At 40.6% G+C, this 19,705-nt stretch overlaps 1 protein-coding gene and 1 pseudogene across 6 annotated transcripts in view; both read left to right on the top strand.

The window, feature by feature from the left end:
• Positions 1–1,695: 1,695 nt before the first annotated feature.
• HCFC2 (host cell factor C2) overlaps positions 1,696–19,705 on the top strand; it is a gene marked incomplete at its 5' end in the record, with an annotated part of 73,838 nt that continues 55,828 nt past the window's right edge. For all 6 annotated transcript variants that reach the window (XR_003551084.1, XM_006141420.3, XM_027775823.1 and 3 more), the window contains 8 exon segments: positions 1,696–1,844; positions 3,095–3,255; positions 10,479–10,687; positions 11,981–12,065; positions 14,533–14,639; positions 14,746–14,934; positions 17,951–18,115; positions 19,461–19,513. Coding sequence is in view for 5 of the 6 variants with exons in the window: in XM_006141420.3 (XP_006141482.2) it covers positions 1,696–1,844; positions 3,095–3,255; positions 10,479–10,687; positions 11,981–12,065; positions 14,533–14,639; positions 14,746–14,934; positions 17,951–18,115; positions 19,461–19,513 (1,118 nt within the window).
• LOC102480178 (tRNA methyltransferase 10 homolog A pseudogene) lies at positions 15,968–17,088 on the top strand (annotated as a pseudogene).

The following is a 19,705-nucleotide window of genomic DNA, read 5'->3' on the forward strand; positions in this document are numbered from 1 at the left end:
GGCGAGAGAGAGAGACTTTCCACCCGCCGGGGCCTCTCCGCGAAGGGTCGCCCACCCGGGGTCCGCGATTCCCGCCCTGTCAAGAGCAAAACCACCCCGAGCCCCAGCCCCGCCGGCCCTCTCCCGCCTTTGCCTTCCTCCCTTAGGACCGAGGGTCTAGGAGCGCGCAGAGGGGCCCTCGGGTACTTTCCCCCCAGGCCCGCCCGACCCGGGCAGGTGGCCGTCTACGCTGCCGGGAAGTGGCTCGCGGTTAGACCGGTCGTGTCCGCGCGGACGGGGTGTGCCGAGGCTCCCGAGCGAGCGCTCCACCCTGTCCTCCGAAAGAGGTCGTCCCGGCTGGGCCCTGCTCGTCGCCACTGCCCCGAAAGGGAGGCCCTGCCTGTGGTCCCGCCGATGGAAAGGCGGTTGAACTTCGTTGTGCCCGCCTGGGGAGACTGCGGCTGTCACTGTCGCAGCCCTCTCCCGGGTGTCAGCTCTGGCTCCTTCGTGGCTGGTAACTTTTCTCCAACCGAACAGCTTCATCACAGCGCTCATTTCAACAGTTCGGTCGAGGACTTCTTAGTTACTTTTCACCCGGTGCCCCAGCACAGAGTTGAGAAGTTGTTTGACGGTTTGACATCGTGTGAAAACCCCACTTGAAGAACAAATTAGGCCTGGTTTGAATCTTGCCCTGATAGTTGTCCAGGACTAGCCCTAAAGTTACCAAGCCTTGTTTTTCCTGTTTTGTTTTGTTTTGTTTTTCCTAGAAGACACATGCACTTGCGAGGAGAGAGAACGAGAACCTATTCTCATGGGGGATGGTCCCACCACAATCTCTTTTCCGTTTCTCCCTCTTTTTCACACTTTTGTGCACAGACACACACTGCCAGATTGTTTCTCTAGCTACTGGTTTGAGAGTCCAACCAGTTGGCCACGTGGGATCCAGCCCTCTTAACCATCAAGCCACTAGCTGGTCCTACCAGCCTTTATTTTCCCCTTCCTCTCCTCTCTGTAAGGTTTTTTGCCATAGGGCTTGTGTGCTCGCTGGAGTGGAGAAAGAGACAGAGAGAGGGGGTGATTTCTAGCTTTCTGTCTCTCTGTCTCTCTTTTTCTCTGGTAAGCACATGTGTCCTATAAGAAAAATCTCTAAAAAAAAAAAAAAAAAAAACCTGATCTGGCATCATCAGAGTTCTTCAACAGCATCATTGACATTTTGAGCCAGATATCTTTGTTTTGAAGGGGCTGCCCTGTACATTATTCAAATTTTTTTATTTTAAATTTTAATTTAATTTTTCCACGAGTGAGTAAGACAGACACACACACATGTAGCACCCTAACAAGGTCTTGATGCAGCTTTACCCAGGTCTGATCCTGAGCATGTGCCGGAAGTACACAGGGAAATCTCCAGACACAGACCTGGAACCTTCCCGTGTGGGTCAACCTTGCAGAGTGTTGGTGTTTTACTGCTGTGCCACCGTCTGCCTCCTGTCCTGTGCATTTCAAGATATCTGGCAGAAACTCTGGCCTCTACCCAGTAGATGCTCATAGCACCCCCACCTCCAGCTGTGAACAACTAAACCTTTTTCAGATATTGCCAAATGCCCCCAGTAGGCAAAGTAATCTCCATTGAGAACCATTGCTATAAATGATACATACACACAGTATATGACAACTGTTCATTGTTATAATTGGCTTTCATTTTATTTTGGCAACTAGTTACGAATCAGTGGTTCCTACCAGCTGTTAGAGGAGACATCCCTCCAGGCTGTGCTGCCCATGGATTTGTCTGCGATGGTACCAGAATATTAGTATTTGGGGGAATGGTCGAATATGGAAGATACAGCAATGAGTTATATGAGTTACAAGTAAGTGTTTTTAAAATTTGTTATTTCAATCTAAAGCTTTAATAAGTGACAATATTCATAATTCTTCAAAGATTGCTAAGTATTTCATTAATGTTCTTAAAATATAATAGTATGATGTTCACATTTTGTAGCTTAGAAGAATATGTTTCACTTAGAAGTCAAAGTTTCTAATTTAAGTCTTTCTCTCACACTGAATGTAACACTTGTAACTTCACAGTATCTGTTACTAATATGCAGGGTACTTTAACTTTAGCTTGCAACAGAGCACCTGGAAGACTTGTGGAAACACAGGTTGCCGGGGGAATTCTTTGTCCTGGGACCTGAGCATTTGCATTTCCATCAAGTTCCCAGCTGATGATGCTGGATCCCAGACCATACTCTGAAAATCACTGCTTTAGTATTGTAGAACATCTCCTCCCACTTAGAATTACTTTTTTTCCTAGTAATACATACAGGAAAGGTAACAGCTGCATATAACCTTTCTAAATGTGACTATTAAAGCAGACTTGTTGCCCTAGTTGACTTTTTTTTTTTTTTTTCTGATCTGTTTGTCCCTAGGGACATGATCCTGAGGGCATTTGCTAATTGGCATATGTGAGTAGGTTGTACCTATTCGTAAGAACTGATTTCAGAAATAGTTTCAGATAAGATACACATGGTTAGTGAATATGTTTTGGAGTTTGGTTTGTTAGATGAGCTTTATTAAAGGCTAAAATAGTATTCATGGATTACCTAATTATGAAAAGTAATATATAAATTACATTTAGTCTTAAAACTATGCATAATACTTAATTTTTCACTTAGAAATACTTTAGAATTGTTAGTGTATATTATTCTAAGCTTAGGTTGCCATTGTGGACATCTGTGGAAGATAACCTGATTTCTGTTGGTACAGATATTTAACATGTGTTTATGTTAGCTGCTTATTTATCATTAGTCCCTGAAGTAGTTTATTGAAGCCTTCTGGGTTGTATTTGGATTAAAATGTATTGGTATTATTATTTTTTAAAGAATTATTTAACTTTATTTATTCATTCTTTTTTTTGTTTGTTTTCTTGACCAGAGAGAGACAGAGAAAGTGATAAAGGAAGCCACCAGGTCTGGGACTCAAACCGTGGTCAGCCATGTGGGTGTGTCCAGTGCCTTAACTACCACACCACCTGCTGGTCCCTGTAGTGGTATTATTTTATACTGCTGACAATGTAACAATGCTTTCAGTTTTGTCAGAGTGTATTTGTGCTCTTTTTTAGGCAAGTCGCTGGTTATGGAAAAAGGTGAAACCCCACCCCCCTTCTTCTGGTTTACCTCCTTGTCCTAGGCTGGGACATAGCTTCTCTTTATATGGTAACAAATGCTATTTATTTGGTGGCCTGGCAAATGAAAGCGAAGATTCAAACAATAATGTTCCCAGGTATGCTACTCTTTCAGACTCAATGTTTATTTTATGATTTAGATTAGGAACATTTGATTTCTTCTACCTTAATTATTAGAAGGAATTAATCTTTTGCATTTAAATCTAACAGTGAATACATTTGTGTGTGCTTGTTTTCTTTAGTCCCTAGAGTATATCTGTTTACAAACTATGTCTTTTCTAATCAAGTCATTTTATTAAACTGATACTAATTTAACTTTGTATATCAAAGTGTTTGTAAATATTGATTCATAATATATTTTGGCTAGGTTTTAAATGACAATGAAACTTAACACATGGTTATTTCAAATTAGGTTTCTCTGCGATTTGGTAACAATATCTTGCTATAAAGTGAAGGCCATGAATTGAGTGGTTTATACTCATAAATATTTTACAATCGGTTCTTTCCTCTTCTTTACAAACTGAATTTATCCACTGTCTCTTTTCATTTCAAATGGTGTTTTGGTCACATTGCCATTATGGCACTCAGGCTTTGGAGATTCAGAGTGCAATAGGTTGTTTTCTTTCTTTTTTTTTAAAGAATTATTTACTTTATTTATTATTATTATTCAGTTTGACCAGAGAGAAATAGAGGTAGAAAGAGAGAAAGAGAGAAAGAGGGAGAGTGAGAAAGCAAGCTGCCAGGTCTGGGACTTGAACCATGGCCAGCCATGTGGGAGTCCATTACCTTAAGCACCACGTCACCTGCCTGCTCCATAGGCTCTTTCTTTTTTTTTTTTTTTTGGAGAGGTTTTTGCTATAGAGTGCTTGTGAGCACTAGAAAGACAGAGAGAGACAGAGACAGAAAGTGAGTAATCACCCCCCAGGGGGGGATGGCCATGCCGCAATCCCTTCTCCATTCTCCTCTCAGGATCTTGGGCATGCACGCACATGTGCCTGGTATGAGTTTAAGTCGCCGGATCCGGGACTTGAACTGTAGTTTACTACATGGGGCTACAGCGACATAGCCATTATGCCAACTTCTGGTCTCTCCCTAGGCTCTTTCTTAATCTGTGTCCTTCAGAGTAAGTAATCTCAGCCTATTTCCTTCACTGTGAACTAAGGGTGATTAAATACCTCTTACAATATTGTTGTGATGGCTAATAAGATCGCTGATACAGTTTGTAAAGCACTTTCAAGTTACCGTAGCATGTAGTACAGTAGGTGTTATCATCATTATAATTTTATTTTACCTACATTAGATCAATGGTAGGGTCTAGCTTTTAAAATTTTTTTTTAAACTTTTAAAAATAACAGGTGCATGGGACCAGCAGTTAGCGTAATGGCTATGTCACTGGACTTCCATGTAGTTTGAACGTGGTTTGAGTCCCAGACCCAGTGGCTTAAAACTCATGCTGGGCACGTGTGTATGTGTGCCCAGGATCCCAAGCAGAGAAGGGATTGCGGCATGGACATCCTCCCTGGGCGGTGATTTCTCGCTTTCTATCTCTCTGTCTGTCTCTGTCTGTCTCTGTCTGTCTGGCGAGCGCACACGCCCTATAGCAAAAACCTCTCTAAAAAAAAGAACAGATGCACTAAGTCATAGAAAATTTAGAAACTAAAGAAAAGAAAAAAAAATCACAGTAATCCCAGATACTTTTATTAATAGCACATTTTTTTCTTAAACAGGTTTTTAAAATAATACTTTTAAAAATTCAAGAAATTATAAATTATACAGTATTCTTTTTCACATTATCATTGACCTCCACCAGAGGCAAATACATATAATTCATTTTGCTTTACATATTTTGGGACCTTTTCATGTAACATATTACATTCATTAAGTTTTGTTAGGTTACTGTATAAAATAGGGTAAGCTGCTTTAGGTTCTGCTGCTTACTGGGGCCAGTAGATACATGTGATACTTTTTAAAGGCTCTAATCAAAAGCTTGCTCATTTATTTCTGGTCACATTCTATTGGTCAAAGCAAGCTATGTGTTTAAGGCAAGAATCAGTGGTCCAGGGATATATGAGTGTCTTCAAAAAGTTCATGGCAATGCATATTATGAAAAAACTATGCATAGAATTTAAAATTTTTTGCACCAAAATAAATTTAAATTTTATTACTTTAATTTCATTTTTTTCCCACAGACTTTTTGGATTCCATTCCATATTGTGCTTACTGGGAGAGAAGAGTTGGGAATATTAATCTGATTTTTCACACAGATGTTTTCTCTTTTATATACATGAGATCTCTCCCTCTCTCTTTTTTCTTTGCAACTTTGGGTATTTACTAGGTTTTGTCTTTGTTCTGTTTTGTCTTTTATTCCCTTTAATAATATGTATTCTTGGGAACCAGCAGTTAGCGTAATGGCTGTGTCACTGGACTCCCACGTAGTTGACCGTGGTTCGCTCCCCGGACCCAGTGGCTTAAAACTCACACCGGGCACGTGTGCGTGCGTGCCCAGGATCCCGGGAGGAGAATGGAGAAGAGGGGATTGCTGCGTGGCCATCCCCCCTGGGGGTTGATTTCTCGCTTTCTGTCTCTATGTCTCTCTCTGTCTGTCTGGGGAGCGCACGCGCCTTATAACGAAAATCTCTCCAAAAAAATGTATTCTCAGGACCACCAGCAGATGGTGTAAATGGTTATGTGGCTGGACTTCCAAGTAGTAGACTGCAGCTCGAGTCCCGGATTCAGCGGCTTGAACCTCATGCCAGGAACGTGTGCCCAAAATCCCAACAGGAAAATGGAGAAGAAGGATTGTGGTGTGGCCATTTTCCCCAGAGGGTGTGTCCTTGCTTTCTGTCTCTCTGTCTCTTTCTGACTCCCCGGCAAGTGCCCTATTGCAAAAATCTCTCTCAAAAAAATGTATATTCTCATGGCAGTATATGTAGATGATCTTATTCTTTTTTTTTTTTTTTTTTTTTTTGGAGAGTCTTTTTTCTTTTTTTTTTTGAGAGAGACTTTTGCTATAGGGAGTGTGTGCTCTTCAGAGAGAGACAGAGAGACAGAAAGTGAGAAATCACTCCCCCCACCACCAAGGGGATGGCCACACCACGAGCCCTTGCCTACCATTCTCCTCTTGGGATTTGGGGCATGTATTCACACATGCCTGGCATGAGTTTAAGCCACCCCGGGTCCAGGATTCAAACTGCAGTCAACTATATGGGAGTCCAGTGATAAAACCATTACACCATCTGCTGGCCCCTCTTTTTTATTTTTTCAATTGCCAGAGAACATGTGCACTCTAAGATAGATAGTGAGAGAGAGGGAGAAAGAGCCTGTCAGTGGGGCATGGTCATGCTGCAATCCCTTCTGGTCTATTTTTCTATCTTGTTGGGATTTAGGGCATGCATGATATTTCAATCACCAGGAATTGGGACTCAACCCCCCTGTCTGCCATGTGGGATTGGGTTCTCTTAACCACTAGGCAGCAACCACCGACCTTAGTTTTTTGTTTTTTTGTGGGTTTTTTTGAAGGTGTGTTTTTGTTTTTTTTTTTTTGCTATAGGGCGCGTGCGCTCGCCAGACAGAGAGAGACAGAGAGACAGAAAGCAAGAAATCACCTCCCGGGGGCATGGCCACACCGCAATCCTTCTCTTCCATCCTCCTCCTGGGATCTTGGGCGTGCACACACACGTGCCTGACGTGAGTTTTAAGCCACTGGGTCTGGGATGCGAACTGTGGTGGACTAAATGGGAGTCCAGTGACATAGCCATTATGCTAACTGCTGGTCCCCTGACCTTAGTTTTTTAATAAATGCTGAAAAGCAGTTTGACTCATGTAAATTATTTAACTATTCCTTTATTGGTAGATATTTAAATATTTCTGTTTTTCTCCTTTTACAATCTTTGCATGTGTAAATATTTTTGTAAGATCAATATATGTAAGTGGAATTGGGAAAGATCAGAGGATATCTGCGTTTAAAACTTTGTTAGGTGCTCTAGAATCAACCTCCAAAGAGAGGAAACCAGTTTATGCTCCCAGTAACACTGTGTGAGAGTGCCTATACTTTTAGCAATATTGAATTACCTCATTTCTTCTTTTTTGCCAACCTATTAGGTGAAATATATTTCATAGATTTTTCTTTCTATATTTTAAACAATTATTTTATTCAACTTTATTATAATTATTATTATTATTTTCCAGTTTGATCAGAGACAGAGAGAGAGAGGGGGAAAGTGAGAAAGTCACCAGGTCTGGGACTTGAACCATGGTCGGCCATGTGGGAGTCCAATGCCTTTAACCACCATGCCACCTGCTGGCCACATCTATTTTTTTTCTACAGGGCACATGCACTCGCCAGAGAGAGACATACAGAGAGAGGGAGAGAAAGTGAGAAAGCACATGCCTGGGGCATGACCATGACATTCACTTCTCTTGCAATTTTCTCAAGATTTCGGGCATGCATGCATATGCACTCGGTGTGTTTTTTCAAGCCTCCCAGTCTGAGACTTGAACTGCATTATTGGCCAGGTGGAATCTAGTCACTTTAACCACTACACCAACTGGCTGGCCTCAGGCTTTTTTTTTTTTTTTTTAGAGGTTTTTGCTATAGGGCACGTGTGCTCGCCAGACAGAGACAGAGAGACAGAAGCTGAGAAATCACCCCTCAGGGGGGATGGCCACGCTGCAATCCCCTCTCTTCCATTCTCCTCTTGGGATCTTGGGCGTGACCGCACACATGCCTGGCGTGAATTTAAGCCACCGGGTCCAGGACACGAACCATGGTAGACTATGTGGAAGTCCAGCGACATAGCCATTATGCTAACTGCCGGTCCCGCTGGCCCCAGTTTTGATTTTTTAACTGAGAATGAATTTCATGAACTGTTCGTATTGGACATTTATCATGCTCTTTCCAAAATTGCCTATTCATGTTGCCGTTCATTTTTCTTTTTAAAAATATTGAAATGCAAGTTATATACCATAAAATGAATCCTTTCCATACGAACATGTCAGTGATTTTTAGTAAATTTGTGTTGTGCAGCCATCACCACGATCCTGTTTTAGAACATTTCCATCACTCCAGAAAGAGACTTCTGCCCACTTGCAGTCAGTCCTTGTCCTGATCCCCAGGCAACCGTGAATCAACCTTCTGTCTCCATAGATAAACCTGTTCTGGACATTTCATGTAGATACGATTATGAGGTTTGTCCATGTTGTAGCATGTATCAGATATTTTTCCCTTTATATTGCTAAATAGTACTCCTTTGTATGCCTTCACCACACTGGCTTGTGTATCCTTTCATCAGATGATGAACATTTGGATTGTTTCCGGTTTTTGGCTTTTATGAATAATGCTGCTGTGAACAAGTCTTGGCTTCTTTTTCTAATGGCTTTCTGATTTTTTTAAGGATTATTAATTTTATTTATTACTATTATTTTTTAAAAAATGGCTATAGGGCACTGTGCTCACCAGAGAGGGACAGAGTGGGTGGGAGGGGATAGAGAGAGAGAATGCAAGACACCAGGTCCAGGACTCAAACTGTGGTCAACCATGTGGGCATCTAGCGCCTTTACCACCACGCCACCTGCTGGCCCCTCACCCAACCTCTTTTACTAAATAAGCCAAATTTGCTTCCTGTTGATTTATAATTTCATCTCTGTCATATCTTAACTCTTATATAAATGAGTCTTTTTTCTAGACTTTCTAGACCATGGCTTGCACATAATACACAGATCTGACCTGCTTATTTCTGTGGTTTAAAGTTTTATAGGAACCCAGCCATGCCCATTCATTGTCATATTTTCTTTAGCTGCTTTTCTGTTAAAACAGCAGAGCTGCATATTTGCCACAGACTTTATGGTCTGCAAAGTCTAAAATTTACTATCTGTTCCTTCACAGAAAAAGTATGTTGACTCTTGCTCTAGAGTCTGTTCTGTTTCATTAATACATTTATCTTCCTTGGGCCGGCAGCTGGCGTGGTGGTTAGGAAACTGGACTCCCACATGGCTGACCATGGTTCGAGTCCTGGACCAGGTGGCTATCTTTCTCACTCTCACTCTCTCCTCCTCTCTCTTGTCAAATCAAATAATAATAATAATAATCTTATATAATCTTCCTGTAATTAAGTGTGGCATTTGCTATCGGTTTCTAGTGTGTCCTTTAAAAAAAATTAAATTAATTAAATTTTTTGAGAGGTATTTTTGCTATTTGGTATGTGTGTTCACCTGAGATACAGACAGAAAGAAATCACCCCCTGGGGGGATGGCCACACCACAATTCTTTCTCCTCCAGTCTCCTTTCAGATTTTGGGCATGCACATACACATGCTGGTGTGAGTTTCAAGCCGCCAGGTCCAAGACTCAAACCATGGTCGACTACCTGGGAGTCCAGCAACATAACCATTATGCCATATGCTGGTCTATATTTATTATTATTCTTCAGTTTGATGAGAGAGAGAGAGAGAGAGAGAAAGAGAAAGCTACCAGGTCTGGACACAAACCACAGTCATCGAAGTGGGAGTCTGGTGCCTTAACCACCATGCCACCTGCTGGCCCCTCTGGTGTGTGTCTTTAATTAGACTAAGGAAATTTTCTTAAATTTATAGTCTACCAGTTTTTTTTTCTTGTCTTTTTAAACAAAAATGGATGTTGGGTTATTTATTTAAAAAACAATTATTTTATTTTATTTATTATTTTAATTTGACCAGAGAGGATCAGAGAGAGAGAAAGTGAGAAAGTAAGCCTCCAGGTCCAAGACTTGAACTGTGGTCAGCCACATGGGAGTCCAGCGCCCTCTCAGGATTTGCAGCTCTGCTTTATTTATTTATTTAATTAGCCATAGGACATAGGCGTCCACCAGAGAGAGACAGAGGGAAAGTGAGAAATCACTTCCCAAAGAGGCTGGCCATGCCACAATCGCTTTTCCTCCACTCTCCTTCTGGGATCTTGGGCACACAGCTCACATCACCTGGTATGATTTTCAAACTGCTAAGTCTGGGACTCAAACTGCAGTTGGCCATATGGGAGTCCAGCACCTTAACCACATTCCAGAGCTGAACTTTTAAAACTGCCACAGTTGTCATTGATATGAGTAACTAAGTGATAACAGGAATTTCTCCTCTCTCCTGTCCATTATTGAGTCCAGAAGAATGCCTGGTACCAAGCAGTGTTTGATATATCACATGATGAATGAATGAGGTCTGGGATTTCTGCCCTCCTAACTCCTTTCTGTACTATATGAATTATCTCAGCAAGGCTATAGTATCTTTATAAACAGAAACAAAAGGCAAATAAAGGTATATATTAGCTGAATGTTTTCATTTCTGTCATTTCCTAGATATTTAAATGATTTCTATGAGTTGGAACTACAGCATGGCTCTGGCGTTGTGGGTTGGAGCATTCCAGTGACAAAAGGGATTGTGCCTTCTCCAAGAGAATCCCATACAGCCGTTATATATTGCAAAAAAGATTCTGGAAGTCCTAAAATGTATATTTTTGGCGGAATGTGTGGTGCTCGCCTGGATGACCTATGGCAACTTGACTTAGGTAAGCTTCACTTAGTTCAGGTTCAGGAATTGCTTATGAGTAACAAGGGAAAAAAACATTTTTTTTTTTTTTTTTTTGGAGAAGTTTTCGCTATAGGGCGTGTGCGCTCACCAGACAGACAGAGACAGAGAGACAGAAAACGAGAAATCACCCCCCCAGGGGGGATGGCCACGCCGCAATCCCTTCTCCTCCATTCTCCTCTCGGGATCTTGGGCATGCACACACACGCGCCCGGCGTGAGTTTAAGCCACCGGGTCCGCGACGCAAACCGCGGTCGACTACGTGGGAGTCCAGCGACATAGCCATTACGCTAACTGCTGGTCCCAACAAGGGAAAATTTTTAAATGCTTGAAAAAAATATTTTTGTTGTAGTATTCACTGAGTTGTACATAGATGTGTAGCCAGCAGTTACAGCTCCAGGGAGAGCGGAGGTGTACTGTGAATGGCTGCTGATCAGTCCTGTTAAGTAAGGGAAAGTCTGTGCCCTCTCAGTAGGATCACTGTGTGTCCTAGTTTGTCTGGGATGGTCCTGCTTCATGTTTATCATTCCATGTAGTTATCAATACTACCCCCTTTACAGGAAAAGTGTCCTGTTGGGAATGATAACTTTATATGTTACCTTATCTAAAGGAAATGGAGCATTAGCAATGTGATTGCTGGTCAGTAAAAATCCCTTAGGGAGTTGTTGCTAAAGGAGCCTAGGAATGAATGATTGGTAGGTGAGCCTCTCTTATTTGGCTATCTTCTATATAATGTGCTCTTATGGAAAAATGTTAAAATCCCTAATGTTCTTAATTCAAAACTGGGGGATAACCTAAGCATACCTCTTCATTACAAAAATCATAGATTTCTGATTAGAAATTTATGTCTATTGGAAATGTTAAAGATGAAGTTCAAGTAACTGCTTTGAAAATGTTTTGCTTTATTTTGATAAGCACGTTTTGGTTTCATTTTATTTAGTTTTTAAGATTTTTGCCATAGGGCATGTGTACTTACTGGAGAAAGAGAGAGGGAAAGTAAGAAATTACCGTATGGGTAATTACCCACTGAGGGGATGGCCACAAAACAGTCACTTCTCCAGTCCCCTCGGGATTTTGGGCACACACGCGCACATGCCCCGTGTGATTTTCAAGCTGTTGGGTCCAAGACATGAACCATTTTTCTGCTTTATGGAAGTCCAGTACCTCAACCACTACTCCATTGCTGACCTATTTGCTTTATTTTTTTTTAATTAATATAAATTGAAGTAATTTTCTATTGTCCGGTTGCTAATATATTTGTTTTTACTTACAGAGACTATGTCATGGTCAAAACCAGAAACCAAAGGGACAGTGCCACTCCCAAGAAGCCTTCACACAGCCAGTGTTATAGGAAACAAGTATGGCATTCTCCTGTTTTTCATTTTTGCTTTTTTTTTTTTTTTAAAGAAGTTAAAGATACACACAAAGAAAAGGATTGCTAATGACTTTTTGGAAGTAGACTACAGAATTTAACAATATTTGTGGATACTGAAGTTAACATAAGCTATCTGTGGAAGCCAAAAGTGCTGTTCTGTTTTCCTATGCTGTCTTTTTACTTTACATTCTTCACGATGCCTTGCACAGAATAGGTGTTACCTGTGTAAGGCAGGGTGCTGTCAGACGGGTCTGTCTTCTGTCATCAGGTTTGGCACAGCTTACTCACTATTCCTTTATATATATATTTAATTTATTTTATTTATTTATTTATTTATTTTTGCTATAGGGCGCGTGCACTCGCCAGACAGACAGAGAGAGACAGAGAGCCAGAAAGCGAGAAATCACCCCCCAGGGGGGATGGCCACGCCACAATCCCTTCTCCTCCATTCTCCTCTTGGGATCCTGGGCACACATGCTCACGCGCCTGGCGTGAGTTTTAAGCCACCAGGTCCAGGACGTGAACCGCAGTCGACTACGTGGGAGTCCAGCGACATAGCCATTATGCTAACTGCTGGTCCCACTTTTTATATATTTTTGGTAGTGCTTGTTTTATCGTGCTCAGGCACATACTCTAAATGATTATACTATAGATGGCAGCATAGAGTATGGTTAGAACACAGATTCTAAAGGTTGTCTGAATTCAAGTCTCAGTTTTAGTACTTCTCTGACCTGGGACAAGGAAATTTAATCCATCAAAGAAACCTCAGTTTTCTCAAGTATACAATGGGGATTAAAGTAAAACCTCCTTCTCCAAGTTGTAATGAGGACTAAACGGATTTGTTCGCACAAAGTACTTAGACCAGTTTCTGGTTCATACAAAACACTCCATGAAAGTCAGCTTTTATAGTACTACCATCCACAAGTTCCCATATTTATACAACACCGGGCGATGACTAGGATACTGTGCAAGTAGAATTTAATGACGCATTTATAATAGGCATTTTACTTTAAATAGAATGTTTTAGGAAACTATTTGTAATTTAGAAATTTTTTTAAAAATAGCCTTAAGGAACTGGCAGGTGGCATGGTAGTTAAGCGTGCTGGACTCCCACATGGCAGACCATGGTTCAAGTCCTGGACTTTCTCACTGTCCACCTTCCTCCCCTTTTCCTCTTTTGCTCTGTCCTTCTCTGGTAAAATATAATAAATAAAGTTAAATAAGATAATTCTTTTTAAAAAATAGCCTAGAAACTGAACAGAATAGTCTTTACTTATAAACAAAACCATACAACATAGGTTTTTTTAAAGCAACAGAAACCTTTCTTACAGTGCAGTTTTCTGTTGGAACCCCTAATCAATAATAGAGAGAAAAGCAGAGCTTTGGTTAGCATGAGGCTGCCTGGGACCTAAGAACTCTGCCCAATGAGCCTTTCTCCTTCACATAGTCACCGTACTTGTCTTAAGGACCTCTGGTGCCTTGAGGAACATAGTGTAAAGTTTTTATTTAAATAATATCAGTGACCAAAGTTACATGAAATTTCATCTTCTTTGGTTACTGTATGCATACAATTCTAAATTTGGCTTTGGATGTCATAGAATGTTTGGGTGGCTTTTTTACTAAAGTACTTTTAGTATATTATGGACAATATTGATTTTCAAATATATTGTAATTATAATTTTCCCTATTTTAATTGGCTTGCCAGAGAGAAATAACTTCATGCTTATTAAATTGTAAACTTCTTTTTTTTTTGAGAGGTTTTTGCTGTAGGTCATGTGCACTCACCAGAAAGAGAGAAACAAAGAGACAGAAAGTGAGAAATCGCCCCAGAAGGGATGGCCCAGCCACCATCCCTTCTCCTCCATTCTCTCTGAATCTTGGGCACACACACACACACGTGCCCGGCGTGAGTTTAAGCCACCAGGTCCAGGTCTCGAAACCCAGTTGACTACGTGGGAGTCCAACAACATAGCCATTATGCCATCTGCTGGTCCCTAAATTGTAAACTCTTAAAAAAAACTATTAATTGATCTTCTTAGTCCCATTACCTTGATAGTCATAACTGAATGAATGGCTCTGAAGTCTGAGTCAACAAATAAGAAATTTAAGTCTATTAATCTTTGCATTTCAAATCCAAAAGTAAAATCAGTTACTGGGACCAGCAGTTAGTGTAATGGCTATGTCACTGAACTCCCATGTAGCTGACCATGGTTCGAGTCCTGGACCCGGTGGCTTAAACTCATGCCGGGCACATATGTGTGCGTGCTTAAGATCCCAAGAGGAGAAGGGAGGAGAAGGGATTGTGGTGTGGCCATCCCCCCCGGGGGGTGATTTCTCACTTTCTGTGTCTCTCTGTCTTTCTGGCGAGCGCACATACCCTATGGCAAAAACCTACCCCCCCCAAAAAAAAAAAATTAGCTACTTTGTGCTATCTTTTTCTTGTTGTTCAGGATGTACATTTTCGGTGGATGGGTTCCACATAAGGGGGAAAATATTGAGACTTCATCTCATGATTGTGAATGGAGATGTACCAGTTCATTTTCTTACCTAAATTTGGGTGAGTCTTTCAAAAGCTACTCATTGAAATAAAATTTATTAATAAATTAATTTTGTTAGTTTGTTTCAGAGCAATAGGTTAATCATGGATTTTTCTGCCTTTTTAGATACAGCAGAATGGATCACTCTAGTATCAGATTCTCAGGAAGATAAAAAAAATTCAAGACCAAGACCAAGAGCTGGACACTGCGCTGTTGCAGTTGGCACTCGATTGTATTTTTGGAGTGGGAGAGATGGCTACAAAAAAGCACTAAATGGTCAAGTTTGTTGCAAGGATCTTTGGTATCTTGATACTGGTAGGTAAGAGTATTTAACAAATAAATGCTTTTCTTTAGATAAATAATGTGTATATTTCGAGACTTACTATAAATGTCACAGACTTTCTTTATCATAATTAAATAATAATGGTGGAAGAGGGACCAGCAGATGGTGTAATGGTTATATCTGTGAACTCCAGTGAGGTAGACCATGGTTCAAGTCCCAGGCCTGGCAGCTTAAAACTCATACCAGGTGCGTGTGTGTGCATGCGTGCCTTTTCAGTCAGGAAATTCATGTCCTTCAGTTCTGGGGAATTTGCTGACTTTATTTCAGTGATTTGTATCCTCTGTTTTCTCTATTCTCTCTTCATGTAACTTCTGTTATATGGGGTAGATAGCTCCTGGACTTGTCTTCTTACTGTCTGCTTTCGCTCAGGTCTGGATTGCCTTACTTTGAGAAACATAGGTAAGCTAGGTTGTAAATTGGGTAATGGAATAATTTACATGGGAATCGTCAAAGGGGCTAGGCTTAATTATCCTCTAAAACACAGTAGTCAGTTTTGTGGTTTGCTTTCTTTTACAGCAAGATTGTAAATATTTTTGGTGTTGTAGGGACCGCGCTCTCTGTAGTACTCAGCTCTGCTGTTGTAGCATGTAAGTAGCCATAGATCATGAACAAGTGAGTATAGCTGCATTTTTGTAAATAAATCTTGTTCACAAAAGCTGCCATGGGTTGGATCTGACCCATGGGTCCCAGCTTGCTGACTCATACTCTAAAGACACGTAGTTTAAAATGGAACATATTAGTCCCTTGCTCTTTTTAGTTTTTGGCATAGGGTGTGTGTGTTTGCTAGTGAGACAGTGAGAGGGAAAGTGAGAAATCATCCCCCACATCCCTCATGGGGATGGACATACCAGTCCCTTCTCCTTTACTCTCCTGGAATTTTGGGCACACACACACACACACACATGCATCCTGTATAGGTTTCACATTGCCAGGTCTGGGACTTGAGCCGCAGTCTGTTGTATGGGAATCCAGCGCCTTATCCACCATGCCACCTGCTAGCCCCCAGACTTGTTCTATATGGATGAATTATAGGCTTAAGATTTCAACTCACGGGCGGCTCCTGATTCGCCGGCTGTGATGTGGTCCCGCCCCTGCAAGATACCAAATAATGTCATCTGAAACATTGCCAGTATTTATTGATACTTCTAATGGTGAAAGAAAGCAAGATGTAAGTGAAGATCCAGAGGAAAGTGAGAAGCCAAGATTAGGTGAAGGGTCTGAGGCAGTCTCTAAACGACAAATGAAGAAGCTTATGAGACAGAAACAATGGGAAGAACAAGAACTCCGCAAACAAAAACGGAAGGAAAAGCGCAAGAGAAAGAAATTAGAGCGACAGTGTCAACTGGAGCCAAACTCTGATGGAAATGACAGAAAACGTATTCGAAGACATGTTGTTCCCAGCACACTCCGCCTAATCATCGACTGTAGTTTTGATGACTTGATGGTATTAAAGGACATTAAAAAACTTCATAAGCAGATTCAGCGCTGTTACGCAGAAAACAGACGAGCACTGCACCCAGTGCAGTTTTACTTGACAAGCCATGGAGGCCAGCTGAAAAAGAATATGGATGAAAATGACAAAGGATGGATCAACTGGAAGGACATCTATATCAAACCAGAACACTACAGTGAACTCATGAAAAAAGAAGACCTGATTTATCTGACATCAGATTCACCTAATGTACTGAAGGAATGAGATGAATCAAAGGCTTATGTAATTGGAGGATTAGTAGATCACAACCATCATAAGGGACTCACACATAAGCAAGCATCAGATCGTGGAATTGATCATGCACAGCTCCCCCTTGGAAACTTCGTGAAGATAAACAGTCGCAAAGTTTTGGCAGTTAATCATGTGTTTGAGATTATTCTGGGATGCCTGGAAACAAGAGACTGGCAAGAAGCATTTTTTTACTATTTTACCCCAACGAAAAGGAGCTGTTCCCACAGACAAAGCCTGTGAAAATCTTTCCCATGACAAACAGTCCGCTAGGCTTGAAGGTGGATTGGAAAGTGATTCCAGTGAGGAGGAATGTAGCAGAATTGAGCTGGATTTACCACCTGAGGAAGAAAAGCAGGATAAGAAAAATGGCACGGAACCTACAGTGGACACTGCACTGCACTAACGTTACCCGGTCTTCTTCTAGTTTAAGGGAAAATTAGAAGAAAATGGGGTACTGCACAGAATATTCAAATTGGAAGAATTCTTTTTTTTTTATTTTTGCAAATTTAAAAACTTTTTTCAGAGCTAAATGATAGAAAGCCTTTTAAATGCTGTAAAAAAAAAATTTTTTCAACTCACTAGAAGAATAGATGTTCTGATGTAACTGTCCGAGGATGGAATGTACTGCTTCTGAATTGTGAGTTCCCTGATGCAGTAGGAGGAATACAGAGAAAGGGAAGACAAGGATATTGTAGAAATAATCTCAGGTGTTTCTTTTTTCCAGTTCTGAGTCTATGATTTGTTTTGGAAATGTTGGTGATATTTTATACCAAGGTGATTACATGTCTCAGGTAGTACAAGTCTAGATGAGAGGTATTGACTTCAGAGAACATGTCCAAGTCATCTTTCCTAACAGTGCCAATATTTCTAGCATGTATGCTGTTGTAGAGAAATTGGCTCATAAAATTAAAAAGATGAAAACTTGTACAGAAGGTGAAATAATGTAGCTGTAACTGTAATACTTGGCCTCCCCCTTTCCCAGGATTAAATATTTTTTCAGAATCTGATGACTCAAGTAGTTTGGTACTAAGTTGTTTGGTTTGTAGGTATATTTGTATAAAGAATTAAACAAACGGAATCAGGATCACTGACTGTTTTCATTTGACCTACTAGAGCTGTCTTTATCTGAGTAAAATTTCCATCTCTTGATAAACAGATGAAATAGTTGTTGCTGATGTTTCCAAAGCTCCATTCTGTACGAAGTATATAGGCAAACTGTGGATATATTTGAAACGTAAATTTATAATGTCAATACTGTTCTTTAGAGAAACCACCAGCACCCTCCCAAGTGCAGCTGATCAAAGCTACTACCAACTCTTTTCACGTCAAGTGGGACGAAGTGCCTACGGTTGAGGGCTATCTTTTGCAATTGAATACAGACTTGACTTACCAAGCTGCATCATCGGATTCTTCAGCACCACATATTCAAGGTAATGTAATTTTCATGCTTAGAGAAAGCATGTATACTCATACAAAGACTCCTCACATACTTTTCAAATAATAAACTGCACAGTAGTGTGGATTTGTTTTGCTTTAAGAAATTTTATGTTGTGGTGGTCCATGCCTAGTAAATCAGATATGTTGAGTTTCAGCTCTGAAACTTGGCATCTTACCATTGTGACAGAAAACACACAGATATGCAGGATAGGATGCTTTTTTCTGCAGTTCATTTTGATGCACTTTCTTAATTTGACATATTACTTGACTCCAGTAGATGGTTTTAATTAGCCTTCATAAATATTTAATTTTTTTAAAAAAGTATGTTTAACTAAAAAGGCATTTGATAAGCAAAGCAAATTTAATTTTACTCATTCTTCCAGAGAGAATTTCAATCAACTGTTAAACTACTAAGAAAACTTTAATAAAGATAGTACTTTTTAAACCTTTGTAGAAAAAATAAATTCAATTTCTCCTGCTCAACACAACACAAATCACTTCTGTGATCCCAAAACGTGTGGTGATTTCTGTGATCCCAAAACGTGTGGTGATTTCTCCCCACTAGCAGATCTGTAAGGGAAGGGGGCACCAGCTGAGTGTCCTCTAATTTGGTTCAATTCTAACATTATTTTCCTGGCGAGAGCATCAGATCTCACAGTTTAAGGACTCAGTCCTGTAAGACTGCCCCCCGTACAGATACCAGTCCTAAGTTCTAGCCTCCAGAACCTCTGACTGACCAGCAAAGTTGGGGTTCCCACAATGTTCCCCTCCTCAGGTTCATTTAATTTGCTAGAGTGGCTTGCAGAACCCAAGGAAACAATTATAGTTACCTGGTTTGTTATAAAGCATACTCAAAGGATACAGACAAAGAGATGTTCAGGGTAAGGCATGTGGGAAGGAGATGGAGTGCCATGCCCTCGCTGGGAGCACTACCCTCCTGGAACCTCTGTGTTGTACTGTCTGGAAGCTCTCTAAACCCTGTCCTTTGGGTTTTATTGAAGTTTCATTGTATAGGCATGAAGGCATAACTGATAAATCATTGGTGATCAATTTAACCTTTAGCTGCCTCCCCAGAGGTTGGATGGTGGGTCTAGAACTCCTGCTCCTCTAATCCAGACTGAAAGCAACCTAGAGGTTGCCAGCTACCAGTCAACTCATTGACGTAGAAAAAGACATTTATCACTTTGGAGATTTCAAGCATTTTATGAGTCAAGTTGAATAGGGGTGAAGACCAAATATATATTTCACAACATCATAACCTTTAATATACAACTGGAATTTTAAAAATTTTATTGAGCCCAAGGAGTTTATCAGTCTGAACTTTTCTCATTCCTACAGGAATCAGGATGGACCCTCACAGACAAGGCAGTAATAGCATCATTCCTAACAATGTAAGTTCAGAAATGTATGGGGGTAAATTATGTTCATGGTTATGGTCCAATTGTGTAAATATTTTTAGCATATCGCTCTAGGATAAGTGTCCTTGACCCTTGCTGCACGTCAGAATCATCTCTGAGACAAACAAACAGAGACCTCTAAACCCTCCCAGGTCTAGTGAAGCAGAATCTTTTTTTTTTTTTTTT

This window comes from Tupaia chinensis, unplaced genomic scaffold (assembly GCF_000334495.1).
Source record: "Tupaia chinensis unplaced genomic scaffold, TupChi_1.0 Scaffold000054_1, whole genome shotgun sequence".
Lineage (NCBI taxonomy): Eukaryota > Metazoa > Chordata > Mammalia > Scandentia > Tupaiidae > Tupaia > Tupaia belangeri.